General features: G+C 32.7%; 1 protein-coding gene across 1 annotated transcript; it reads right to left on the reverse strand.

Annotated features, from left to right (window-relative positions):
- Positions 1–12692: 12692 nt before the first annotated feature.
- Positions 12693–13391, reverse strand: LOC118749184. Its single transcript, XM_036483961.1, has 2 exons — positions 12878–13391; positions 12693–12812 (listed from the first exon to the last, which is right to left on the reverse strand). The coding sequence occupies exons 1-2, from the start codon at positions 13260–13262 to the stop codon at positions 12742–12744; spliced, it is 456 nt and encodes a 151-aa protein (XP_036339854.1). The 5' UTR covers positions 13263–13391; the 3' UTR covers positions 12693–12741.
- Positions 13392–14297: the final 906 nt, after the last annotated feature.

Raw genomic sequence — 14297 nt, forward strand, 5'->3', positions numbered from 1 at the left:
ATTTTTATACTGCTGCAAGTCGTCAAGATGCCCCTGAAAGTTGTAAGCTGAAAATGAAGTCCAAATTTCCAAAAACCACATGGTTTGGCAAGCTATTTGTTCCTGCGGCCGTAAGAGCAGCCCTTTTTTCCCATCCGGGACAACGAATGATGAAGTTTATCGGGATGAGTGCCTCAAAAGGCGTCTTCTGTCATTTATCAACAGATAAGGAGTAGGCCATCGTTCTAGGCGAACATGGCAACCTGCCACTATGCCAAGGACACATTGCCGTGGTATAATGCAAATAACATCAATTTTGTACCTCACGACTGCAATCCACCCAATAGCCCAGAGCCACGTCCTATTGGGGAATATTGGTCAATTGTCAAAGGAATCTTGAAGAAAACAGGTGAAAGAGTGAAAATTATTGAAGAGTGCAAAACAAAGTAGTGGTGCGCATCGCGTAATGTCGATGATGCAGTCGTGCAGAACATGATGGCGCGTGTGCGATGAAAATACCGATCACTTGCATATGGAGCAAATAATAACTAATATTTTAACATTTTAATAACATCTAAACTCCCAAGTTATATAATACAAAAAAAATAATAATTTCAAAGCCTTCTAGTTTGTTTCTGGTAGTAATTTCTAAGTGTCGCAGTTTTGGTGTGTTCACCCTTTAAATTAATATTTAAAACTTTGTACAAAAATTAGAAGAAGTATACAAAGTTTCAACAAAATTTCAAACTTTTTAATCAGAATCTTTAGAAAAAAATTTTGATATGCAGTTTTGTAGCCATTAAAATGTAGTGCATAAAGTGTAAGTTTCAAGTCGCTAAAAAATCCCGTTGATTTTTGGCAATTTTTTCGCTTCTCAAAAATCAATGGGATTTTTTAGCGCCTTGAAGCTTACACTTCATACACTACATCTTAACGGCTACAAAACTCCACACCAAAAACTTTTCTTTAGATTCTGATTAAAAAGTTTGAAACTTTGTAAACTTCTTATAATTTTTGTACAAAGTTTTAAATATTAATTTATAAATAAACAAAACACAAATAGTCAAAAGTGGTCAAGATATCGCACGCCTATTATTTTGTGTATGTATATATTAATAGCCTAACATAAATTTTGTAAGATGCATACCTTCAAAAGCAATTTTATAATATAAACAAAATTCTGTTTGTTGACAATTAATTTCTTTTATTTCCTATTACTAGACTATATCTTATCTACATAGATATACATATGGATTTGTAATATACATAAATATGTACATATATGTATGTATATTCGAGAGCATCACTCTTCATAAAAAAAATCGGCACTGTTTTTCCATCGGAGTTGTAAATTTTATTAGATGTTAAGACTTTCGCCAAAATATTTCATAAAATATAAAGATTTACATGAGCCATTTGGAATATACAGCCAGCATCAACAATACACCATGCAATAATGCAAGAAATTTGCAGCTTTTCATTTCGATTTCTTAGAAACATTTTGAGTAAGCAGTTTTGTAAATTTTAGTATAATAAAGTGCAAGTTCAAAGTCGTTAAAAATTAACGTTGATTTTTGAGATTTTTTTGCTGCATTTTACTACGCTAAAATTTACAAAACTGCTTACTCAAAGTTTCTAAGGAATCCAACAGAAAAGTTGAAAATTTCTTGCATTTTCCCGAGTTATGTATGACATTAAAAAATATAATAAAATCTTCTTGTGGTTTTCACTGTTGAATGAACTATGTGGTATATCTTTATAAAAAAAAAATCAAATTTGATATAGAAAATAAACAGTATAGTGCAAAACTGAGTACATAGTGGTTTCTGTTAAATATTTGCAAAGTTTTTTAAGCAAACTTTAAATTTTCATAGAGAGCTTAGAAAAATTCAATCAAATGTCATCCCAATTTTTATTTTTTTAATATGAATTTTTAGAAAATGTTTGAGTATGCAGTTTTTTACCCAATACAATCTTAGTCTGGTGAAGTGCAAGTCTCAACCGGTTAAAAAATCGCGTTGATTTTTAATATTTTTTGTTGATGGCTTTTGCGGGTTTTTTCATACAACAAATGCAATTTATAAAATATTTTTATACAGCAATAACAAAAAAGTTTAACTTAAAATACCTTGCAAATATTTAACTGAAACCATCCTGTACTTAGTTTTGCTCTATAGTGTAAATAAAAATCATCGAAACGTCTGCGTATGCATAATCTTGACACTGAAAGTACCTTCCAAATGAGTTTTTTATAAATAAAATTAAATCATAATTTTCAAAAAACTAAATATTAATTGTATTTCAGCCTTTCCGTATTAAATAGAGCCGATAGCAGAAAATGATACCGTTCCCGAAATTTTGGAGCAAAACGTAACATAACCGTTTGGAATACATCGAGCTCATTGATAAAAATAAATATACATGCACGAATAAAGCAACTTCAGGTCTTGATAACTCTTTCACCTTTCTAATTTATATAAATACTAGCCAATGCCCGCTTGCTTCGCGGCGCGTAATAAGATCTTTTGCGTTGGCCAATACAAAAAGAGCGTTTAAAAGCAAAATCGGTCTATAAAGTAGAAATTTTTAGTTTAAATTTAAACGAATAAAGAGCAGAATCCTCCTGATACATAGGCTAAGAATAGTAGAGCTGTGATACCATATCGAATGCTAATCCGTTTCGATGTTATGAGTTTTACCCATGGTCTTATTTCCACCTGTAAGATCTCTGCCAAGCGTGCGTAATATTCTTCTATGATCTTGCAACTTCAACATTGGTCCGATGAACCATCTAAGCCAATAAAAGTCCTTATAAGGAAACTAAAGAGCACAGATGAGCGTTTTTAATTATAGGAGGGCCAAGAATCCTAAATCCTCCCCCCCACAGGATGAAAAGTTTTCCCGTACATTGACTAAATGAGTCGCGTGATCTCTTAAATATCGTTCAAATGAAGCCATTGATATACCTACCGCGTTCGTTCTTGGACGGATGTGGTCGAATCTTTCCTTGGCGATTCGCCACTTTTACAATTCGTCTTAATATTTATAAACTGGTTTCTTTGACCCCTACTGCTGCAATAACGGCCGCCCCGAGCAATTTCCTCAATCGGAGGTAAATGCAAGATCGCATTAAGGGTGTATGAGGGCGTCAGACAAAGGTGCGCTTACACAATGTTGCGGTCTTTACATGCATACTTAAACGAATCCTCCATTTAGCCATATGAAAAGTAAATTCGTCTAAGATTAATATAGGGCCAAAGCAGATCAAACCCGTGTGGATATTCTATAGAAATATTTTAATGTAGACATCGATATGCCCATGTAATCGTATAGAACTATGGGCACAATGTTTTTCGAAAATAACCAAGTACGCATTAGCGAATGGAAAATGTACCGCCACTCGCCCAAATCAATTTTTTACGAACAACATTGTGCCCATACTTAAAATAGCGCTTGAAAATTCTGATAAATTCCGTTGATTTTTAATATATTTGCTTTTGTTGGCGATGTTGGCGATGTATTTGCATATTACTATACTAAAATTGAATATGCTACAAAACTGCATACCCAATCTATATATATAAAACAATAGCCGTTTTCGTTGTTCGGAGTTAACTCAAAAACTAATGCATAGATTTCAGTCAAATTTTCAGAGGTTATACCTTGCATATATGGTCCTATTATAGGCTACCAGTAAGCTCGCTAGGTGGCGCTGGGGTCGAGTTATTTATAAAAGTCGTATTTATGAACCGATTTCGTTCAAATTCAAAACGTGTGCTACCTCCATGATGAGAACTACGTATCCGAAAAATAGACCTGCTACGTGGCGCCGGAGTCGAGTTATTTATAAAAATCGAATTTACGAACTGATTTCTTTTAAATTCAAAATGTAAGCTACCAGCATGATGGAAAATACGTTTACAAAAAAAAACCGCTAGGTGGCGCGGGAGTCGAGTTATTTATAAAAGTCGTATTTATGAGCCGATTTCGTTGAATAAGCTACCTGCATGATGAAAAAAGCATTTGCGAAAAACGGACCCGATAAAAGCCTTATTTATGAACCGATTTTGTTAATGCAAATTCAAAACGTTTATTACTTTCATGATGATTATTTTTCATTCTAAACATATATGTACATACATACATAAAATGCTAGCCGTTTTCGTTGTTCGGACTAAACCCAAAAACCAGTCAAATTGCCGGAGGTTATGCCTTGCATATATTTCTATAGCCTATTGGACAACACGCTGGTGGCGCTGGAGTAGAGTTCCTTATAAAAGTCGCATTTATTAACCGATTTCGTTCAAATTCGCAAAGTGAGCTACATGTATGATGAAAAATTCGTTTCCTAAAAATGAACCCGCTATATTTTATAAAATCTGATTGAAATTCATAATGCGTATTCATTTCATGACAAGCAGTGGTTTTGCAGAAAAGAGACCTAATGGATTGCGCTGCAGCCGAAATATATAGAAACCCACACGGGTTTGATCTGCTTTGGCCCTGTATTAATCTTAGACGAATTTACTTTTCATATGGCTAAATGGAGGATTCGTTTAAGTATGCATGTAAAGACCGCAACATTGTGTAAGCGCACCTTTGTGTGACGCCCTCATACACCCTTAATGCGATCTTGCATTTACCTCCGATTGAGGAAATTGGTCGGGGCGGCCGTTATTGCAGCAGTAGGACTCAAAGAAACCAGTTTATAAATATTAAGACGAATTGTAAAAGTGGAGAATCGCCAAGGAAAGATTCGACCACATCCGTCCAAGAAGGAACGCGGTAGGTATATCAATGGCTTCATTTGAACGATATTTAAGAGATCACGCGACTCATTTAGTCAATGTACGGGAAAACGCTTGGCAGAGATCTTACAGATGGAAATATGACCATGGGTAAAACTCATAACATCGAAAGGGATTAGTATTCGATATGGTATCACAGCTCTACTATTCTTATCCTATGTATCAGGAGGATTCTGTCCTTTATTCGTTTAAATTTAAACTAAAAATTTCTACTTTACAGACCGATTTTGCTTTTAAACGCTCTTTTTGTATTGGCCAACGCAAAAGATCTTATTACGCGCCGCCAAGCAAGCGGGCATTGGCTAGTAAGTTTATAAAAATTCTTAAAAAAGTTGAACATTTTTATAATTTTTTTTTAAGTTTGCTAAATTTTCCTGAATTGTGCACAAAGTTTTAATCTCTGACTTATATGGCCTATGTTAAGAATCTACTTATGTATCACGTAAAACATTGTGAATACTGCCAAGAATAAATGTGTCCTATTTACGTGAGCGCCACTGTATATGCGAATGCATGCACCTATCGATGTATGTATACATATAACGTCTATAATGAATGCATATATTTACATACATATCTAGGGACATTTGAAAGAACAACTTAAGTCTATCTTTCACGACAAAAAAATAACATATGTCAACAAAATATATTTTGGCGTCTACGGAAAATTGTTGTTTTTCAAAACAAACATTAAATTATTTGATCGCTGTCCATAAAGATTTATGGCCTTATTCATAAAAAATAAAGTAGGTTTATACTACGTTCAAATTGACGAGCTAAACATGTTAAATGGGCTTGATTGAACCAGTTAAATGAACAAAACATGTTCATAAACAGGTTAAATCGCATGCAATTGTTGTTGGAAAATTGAACCAGTTAAATCATTTAACTCGTTTGAAAACCAGTTCAACGCAGAGTTGTATCGGAAAGCTTTCTGCTCCGGCCAATCAGAAAGACCCAAAAGCTTCCTTTGACATGCCAACATTCAAAAAATTTATATTCTGAAAAATATTAAAAATTATAAAAAAATATCAAAATTGTGTGCATGCCTGCCCGCCAAAAAAGAGGCCAAGGCGGTAATTACTTTTTTCCCATGAGGTCTCACCGTACGCAGAGATAAATAGTGCATACGAACTAAACATTTTGAAGTCTCTAATTTATCCGTATGCGTTAATATCATGAAGCAGACATTCACACAAATTCTTATTGGTAGTCAAGCAACCGTCAAAGTTAACTCCAAATGTTCAATGTGGACGTTTGTGTTTTCTAAAAAGCTCTTTTTCATTTAACAAGTTAAATTGGGCCAATTTGAACGTAATATTAAAGAGCTTTATAAAATGACGTTTTCATACATTTTTCAGTTTATAAACCTTTTTAAAGCTACTTTATTTTTTATGAATAAGGCCATTAAAATGTTTCTGTTTTCAACTGAATGTTTTCTTAAAAATATTATTGCTCTGTCGGTAAAGAAACAAACTCTGTCGACCTATGCTGTTATGTTTGTCCGTTAAAGATAAACTTAAGGTGATCTTTCAAATGTCCACAGATATTTTCAGCATGTTTACTTTGTTGTGTATGTACACTGACTTTCACTTTGCCTGTTTTTTTTTTAATTTTATATCAATTTGTAGAAGTTCTAACTTCATCTCTGCTTCCGAAATCTCTAATTCGTGTTTTTTTTTTGCCCACTGATGTCTTTCGGTTGCTCTCTTGTTCTCATCTTCCCAGAAAGCTTGTTGATGGTCAAGCTTTTGCTTTCCCTTTTCACTTTTCACCGCTAGCTTTTCTGATGTCTTCTTTTTGAGCAGTGTTGGGTTCCATGCGCTCCAATCGGTTGTAGTATCCTAAAAATTTTACATTAATTAAGAAATATAATATAGAATATATTGAAGAGGTTATATTTTATAATTAGCAAGGATAATAGCGTGTATTATATATATATGCAATTTAATTTTATTTTAAAAAAGATGTGTTTATTCTATAAGAAAACTTTCCTGAATGAATTTCATTTTCTTTACATTTTGATTTTACAAACTTAAACAAGTATAAATTCAGCAAGTTATAAGCACTACATATACTCCCCCTTCGTTAAAAAGTAAAAACATTGAAATTATTTAAATCAAACAAAATGTAACTTGCTTTTTTGGTTTTGTCTGAACATTGTTAAAATTATTTTCTATAAATGCAGGTTTAACTCTGTCAACTGATATATTCCTGTGCGTGTTGTGTATCTGTATTTTGAAATATTTTGGATGTTTTTCAATGACTTCATATGGTCCTTCATATGGAGGTTTCAATCCCGGCTTATTACTATCGACACGTACAAAAACTTGTTTGCATGATCGCAAGTCTTTCGGTATATAAATTTTACTTGAATTTTACCGATGAGATATGCCTGAATGAAAACTTTGAAAATGATGTTTAATTTTTGTAAGAAACTCATTAACATTAAAATTATTTTCAGATTGAACTACGAGTTCACTTGGTAAACGTAAATTTTGAGCATAAACTAATTCTGCTGCAGTAAATTTAATATCTTCCTTGAATGAAGACCTTCAACACAATAAGAGCAGAGGAAGTTCATCCGACCAATTTATGGAATTTCCCCTCGCCAAAATTGAAGCTTTCAACTGCCTGTGTAGACATTCAATCATGCCATTAGCTTGAGGATGATACGCAGTGGTTGTGATTAACTGACATCCCAAAAACTTTGCTAATTCTTTGAATATATTGGATGTAAACTGAACACCTTGATCACTTGTGATTTGAGAAGGTACTCCAAAACGTTGTATATACTCTTTGAAGAAAATAGTAGCAACTGATTTTGCTGTGGCTTCTCTAAGAGGATAGGCTTCTGGCCAACGAGTGTTTCGATCAATAATTGTTAATATGTATCGGTAACCATTTGAAATTGTCAAGGGTCCTACAATGTCTGTATGTAGAAGCTCAAATCTACCTTTTGGTATAGTTATTTTACTAATGAGTTTTTGTGTGTGTTTAAATACTTTTGCTTTTTGGCAACCTGTGCAAATTCTAACCCATTCATTGATTTCTTTATTCATTGATGGCCAGAAATATTTGGATTTAATTAAATGTCGTGTAGCTCTAGTACCAGGATGAGCTATGTTATGTAAGTTAGAAAATGCTTCTTTGCGAAGGCTTTGTGGTATGTATGGTCTAGTAGTTCAATTTGATTCTTCACAAAAAATTTTAATGTTAAGAATAGGAACTTCAATTTCTATTAATTTATAAATACTCTCTGGATTCTTAATAAAATCTTTTAAAAATGTATCTTTTTGCTGTTCTTCATATAATCTTTTAAGGTTAAACTCTTCATTTTCTATAGGTTCTACTTCAGGAATTCGCGAAAGTGTGTCTGCTACAATATTATTTTTGCCTGAAATATGTTTGATGTCACTAGTAAATTGTGAAATATATTCAAGTTGCCTTGTCTGACGAGGACTACGTTCAATTTTCGAGTCTAGAACATAAGTTAACGGTTTGTGGTCTGTATAGACCGTAAATTTACGTCCTTCTAATATGTACCTAAAATGTTTAATAGTTTCATATATTGCTAACAATTCTCGGTCAAAAGCACTGTATTTAGTTTCAGATGCTGTTAATTTCTTTGAATAGAATGCTAAAGGCTCAAGAACACCTCCTATCGCAATTATTGAAGCGTCTACTGATATTGAAAGATTTGCTGTTTTGTCAAAATGGTTCAAAAGGACTTTTGACGCAAAAAACTCTTTGACTTTTTCAAAGTTTTGTGCCGCTTCACTATTCCAAATTAAACTATGGCTCTTTTGTTTCAAGGCAAGTGTTACCATTGTGTGAATCGGGCTTAAAAATTCCGCTAGCCTTGGTATATATCGATGGTAATAATTTACCATACCTATGAACTTTTGCATTTGTTTAGCTGTTTTGGGACGTTCAAACTCACGAATGACTTTGACTTTTTCATTATGCCTTCGTTAGAAATATTGTAACCTAAAAAATCGATTTGTGATGCGCCAAAAATGCATTTATTTGGCTTGATATTTAAGCCGAAATCGTCTAAAGTTTTAAATACTATTTATAGGTGTCGTAAATGCTCCTCTTCATGGCTACTTGCTATAAGTATGTCGTCCAAATATATAAAAATAAAATCTAAGTCCGCTAAAACTTCATTTATAAAACGTTGAAAAGTCTGCGCAGAGTTTCTAAGACCGAAAGGCATTCTTACAAATTCAAAAAGACCAAATGGTGTTGTTATCGCGGTTTTACCAATGTCTTCTTCCGCCATTGGTATTCGGTGATAGGCACGTACTAAATCTATCTTTGAAAAAATATGTTTTGAACGTAAGTTTATATTTAAATCGTGTATGTGAGGTAGTGGATACCGATCAGGTACTGTTATAAAATTTAATCTTCGATAATCACCACATGGACGCCAATCATTGGCCTCCTTTTTGGGTACTAAATGTAATGGAGAAGCCACATGTGAATTGGAAGAGCGACAAATACCAGATATCACTAAAAAATCAAACTCAGTTTTTGCTACTTTAGATTTAATTGGATCAAGTCTTCTCGGTTTCGAAAAAGGTAGTTAACCAACACAAATAATACGGTGAACAGTAGAAGTTTTAATGGGTTTATTGTAGTCAGGATCACATATTAAAGATGGAAATGCCTTAAGTAATTTTGTATATTTATCTTCTACAGGAAATAATTTTGACAACGTTATTTTCGAAAAACCAGATATTGCACTTACTGAAATATTTGTCAATGGGTCTACTAAACGTTTATTTCTCAAATCAACCAAAAGACCATATTTTGCTAAAAAAAACTGCTCCAATTATTGGTTTTGTTATATCTGCTATAATAAAACTAAATGGAAATTCTCTTCTTAAACATAAATTTACATTTAATATTTTTTTACCATAAGTTTTTATGGTAGTACCGTTAGCTGCCGTTAAAAATAAATCAGAACATTTGGCATTATTTTTGAATTTTGAAAAAGGAAGAACTGAAATTTCAGCACCACTGTCGATCAAAAATTGTAACTTGTTGTCTTTATCATAAACAAATAGGCGACGTGTTGAAATTTCGTCTAACCCATTACTTGTCGCCGAAGTAATAGGTGGAATTAGTTTTCCTGAGATTCATGCTGCCTGTATGAGCACGGTTGTTCGCATTTTCTTGCTTTACTGCCAAATCGATAGTGATATCTACAAACCCAGTTTTGAGAATTTGACCTTGTTCGCGAACGATTCCTACTAAATGCTCTAGAAGCTCTTGCTGATCTATTTTCCATGGTCTGCATCATAGAACAAATTTCCATGGACAACTTTTCAAAACTTTCACACATAGAAGAAGTAATTTTAGCTAAATTTTCCATTGATCTTTCGATGTGTGAATTTGTTGTCGTTAAACTATTGCTACAAACTTCACTTTTATTCATAACCTCCCACATATCATCAGCTAATTTAACCATATCCTGAATATTTACAGCATTTGATGCAGTTAAAGCAATATTCAGATTTTTTTGGCAATTTTCTTAGCCAAAGTTTCTTTAATAAATCTACACTGAAATTTGAACCTGCTAAAACCAAGAGAGATCGATATAACTCGGAGGGACTTCTATCACCAAGTTCTGAAGCAGATAGCACTTGGTCTAATCTTTTACATTCACTCAGCGAATGTCGTTCTATAAGATGCTTTTTTAAATTCTCATATTTACTTTCTGAAGGAGGGTTTTGAATAATATCAAACACCGTCATAATTACCTCTTGGGGAAGTGAAATTATGAGGTACTCGTATTTGGTATTATCCAACGTAATATTTTTTGATGCCAATTGAGCCTCAATATGAATGAACCATGCTTCGGGATGGTCATTCCAAAAAGTTGGTAATTTTACCGAAGTCGCTGCTATTTCCGAATTTTGTTGTTCATTTAAGTATTGTGTTTGTGTTAATTGTTGTGTACTGTTAGAATTGTTTGAGTTTGTGAAATCGATCAATGTCAAAGGATCTCGTGTAGGCGTGCGCGTGACCATTATAATAATTAATGAAGAAGGAGTTTACACAAATAATAAATATATATTAAAATAAATTTAAATATTTATATACTATAATAAACAGTATACTTGCTATTATGACTTATTGATGTTGTATAATTTTGTGCACTGGATTGCCTATTAACGTTGTTGCTGTTGTCGCAATGTTGGCTGCAATTTTAAAGTTGACTGTAACTGCGTTGTTGGTAAAAAAAAAATGCTGGCCGTTATCGGCACTTTCAACTTTTTGTTGTTGGTACCGCTGTTGCTGCTGCCGCACAGTGCCGCGACTCCATACAAATGATGGACAAAAATAGAAGGAGTGGTCAGAATTGGCTGAAACTTCACACCTAGAAGTATTATGCCCCTCTAATTTCAAAACTGAAATCGGTTTTTCTGTACCGGTTACTCATTTCGAGAAAACCGAGTTTTTCTTGCATTTTTATATGAAAATAGGCATTGTGGACATGTGTTGATATAAGTGGAAGGAGGCATCAGAATGGGCTGAAACTTTACACCTGAAAGGACTATATCACGGCAATTTAAAAAAAAAAAACGTTTTTCAGCATCTGTTACCATTTAATTAAAAAATTTTTTTTTTTACAATTTTATAAAAAGGTAAAATAACTCATAATCATCGTAGACATATGTTTATAAAAACCGAAATAGTATTCAGAACTTGTTGAAACTTTACACCTAAAAGGACTAACCCATGCTTATTTCAAAAATGAAATCGATTTTTCGGTACCGGGTACCCATTAAAAAAAAAAGATTTTTTTTTACATTACTATATGAAAGACAAATAAGGCATAATCATTGCTGATTGTGGTGTTTACGAAAACAGGAAGGAGTCGTCAGAATTTATTGAAACTTTACATCTGAAGTGTCTATATTACTCTAATTTTAAGAAAGTAATCGGTTTTTTTGTAACGGGTACCCATTAAAAAAACACCGAGTTTTTGCACATGATTATTTAAAAATGAAATATGGCATATCATTGTTGCTAAGTGTTCAGAAAAATAGTCTTAATAGTCAAAATTCGTCTAAACTTTACTTCCTAAATGAATACATTATGGTAATATGAAAAATTAAGTCGGTTTTCCTTACATGTTAACCTTTAGAAAAAAAAATTCTTTTGATTTCATTTAAAATAAAGCATAATCACTGTTAAGTAAGTAAGTAATAATAGCTGTTATATGGTAATAACATATAATATGTTAATAAAAACCGAACTAGTTGTTATAATCACTCAGTTTCAGAGTCCTCAGAAGAGGAGGAAGTGATCACTGATTCAAATGATTCCATGCTTTTGTCTGCTTCGTCACTTTCAACAATGTATTTATTAAAGCTGAGATCAGAACCCTTTAAATATTTAAATATTTAAATATTTTTTTCTGTTGCTGCTGCCGTAACTATTGCTGTTGTAAGTGGTCGTTGGCTATTAATGTTGTTGGCTATTACTGGGTTTTAGCTTATACACTCCCTCGCTGTAATGCTTAAATTAAACTCTGCTCGCTTTTGTCGCTTCTATTTTAGGGCTGCTAATAGTGCGATTTGCTGTCCAATTATTTCTCAAAAATCCCTTTTTTATCACTTTTTAATTAAATTAGCTTTGGTCAATTCCTTTTATTTTATTTAATCTGGCAGGATCGCCAATTGAAGAGGTTATATTTTATAATTAGCAAGGTTAATAGCGTGTATTATATATATATGCAATTTTATTTTATTTTAAAAAAGATGTGTTTATTCTATAAGAAAATTTTCCTGAATGAATTTCATTTTCTTTACATTTTGATTTTACAAACAAATTAAACAATTATTATTTTATTTAAACAAGTATAAATTCAGCAAGTTATAAGCACTACAATATAATATCTAGAATATACTACATTTTCTACGGCCTCAAGAACTGGCTCCTATGTGGATTCCTCCAAAATTTCGGGAACGACTTCATTTTCTGCTATGGTCTCTATTTCATATGTAATGACTGAAATACCATTCATATTATTAAATATCAATAACTATCACGTGTAAACATACAAAAAATCTTACCATCACTATCAAAACTGTTGGAAAAGCCGGTTGCCGACTGCCCCATTAAAGCTGCTAGCCTGTCTGTGTTGGAGTCAGTATAGCTTCGGAATTGACCACCACCTGTTTTGTGCATTTCCCTTCTCTCTTCGGCTAGGGACATTATTGCTTTTCGTTTCAAATTTTCATATTTTTCTCGCAAGTTCTTCGGCCCTCTTTTAACACCCATCTGGGCCTCAAACGCAACATCAATTTTCTCCCACACCTTTTTTTCCTCCTCGCAGAATACAGCATCAGTCCTTTTATTTTCTAAAATCATGGCGTGCTGCTCGGCCAAAGATATTAATAAAGTCTCCTCCGCGCTGGTAAAGTTTGGAAGGCGACTTTTTCTTTTATTTGAATCCATTTTTTTTATTGTCCACAAAAGACCAAGCTCTTCCTGTGAGATTCTTTACATTGTTAAAGTGCGTCCAAAAGTGATGTGATATTTGAAGGAATATGTGGGTTATCATATAGCTATTCCCGTACTCCAGGATTTGCAGGTTTTACAGGAAGCTTTTCCTGTAAAACCTGCAAATCCTGGTTTCGGGAATAGGCTAATAATTAACAAGTTGGTACACAAATTGGTAAGCACAATATCTTTAACACAATTGTCAATTGTTTGAAACAATTTTAAAACAAGAAAACCGCAAACAAAAAACAAAAATCAGCTGTGTAGTCTGCTTTTGTCTATTCACAATGCAACTTTTGTGAACTCTTTATTAAAATATTCACAATGCAACTTTTGTGAACTCTTTATTAAAATATTCACAATGATCGGTATAATCGGAGGTAAGCTAATCGGACCTTGGTGAAAACGAAATTGTCTATTAAAGATATCAGCGATTAACCAACCGCTGATTAAAAATAATTTAATCAGTCTATAAGAAACCGGCCCTAAGTGATTCATATCAATCGATTTCTTTTTTCACTGACACTCAAATTTTAAAATAAATTTTTATTTGCAATTTTTATGCAAAGTTAAAAAAAAAATAATTATTTTTGGTTTTTATATCATAAATCCAAAATAACAATTATTTATGATTTTTATATTATATGTCTTAGATAACAGTTATTGAGGACTTTTATTTATAAAGGTCATCAATAAAAATCAGTCAGTGACTTTTACTTTTAAAAGTCATCAATATAAATCAGTCACCGACTTTTATTTTTTAAATCATTCGTATAAAAGTCATTAACATTTTTTGCAGTTAAGGTGTTGGGAAACAAAAGTTTACTACGACTTATACAAATGACTTTTATAAGTATGATTTAAAAAATAATGGTCGGTGACTTATTTTTATCTATGACTTTTATAAATAAAAGTCTTCGAAAACTGTTATCCGAGACATATAATTTAAAAATCAAAAACAACTGTTATTTGCAATTATTTAGATAAAAA

The sequence above is a fragment of the Rhagoletis pomonella genome, unplaced genomic scaffold (assembly GCF_013731165.1).
Source record: "Rhagoletis pomonella isolate Grant_MI unplaced genomic scaffold, Rhpom_1.0 Rhpom_scaffold_00014, whole genome shotgun sequence".
NCBI lineage: Eukaryota > Metazoa > Arthropoda > Insecta > Diptera > Tephritidae > Rhagoletis > Rhagoletis pomonella.

Coding starts and splice junctions, on each gene's coding strand:
- LOC118749184 (XM_036483961.1), bottom strand. CDS start 13,262: ATGGATTCAAATAAAAGAAAAAGTCGCCTTCCAAACTTTACCAGCGCG. Junction 12,813..12,877: donor CAACAGTTTTGATAGTGATG/GTAAGATTTTTT, acceptor ATGGTATTTCAG/TCATTACATATGAAATAGAG.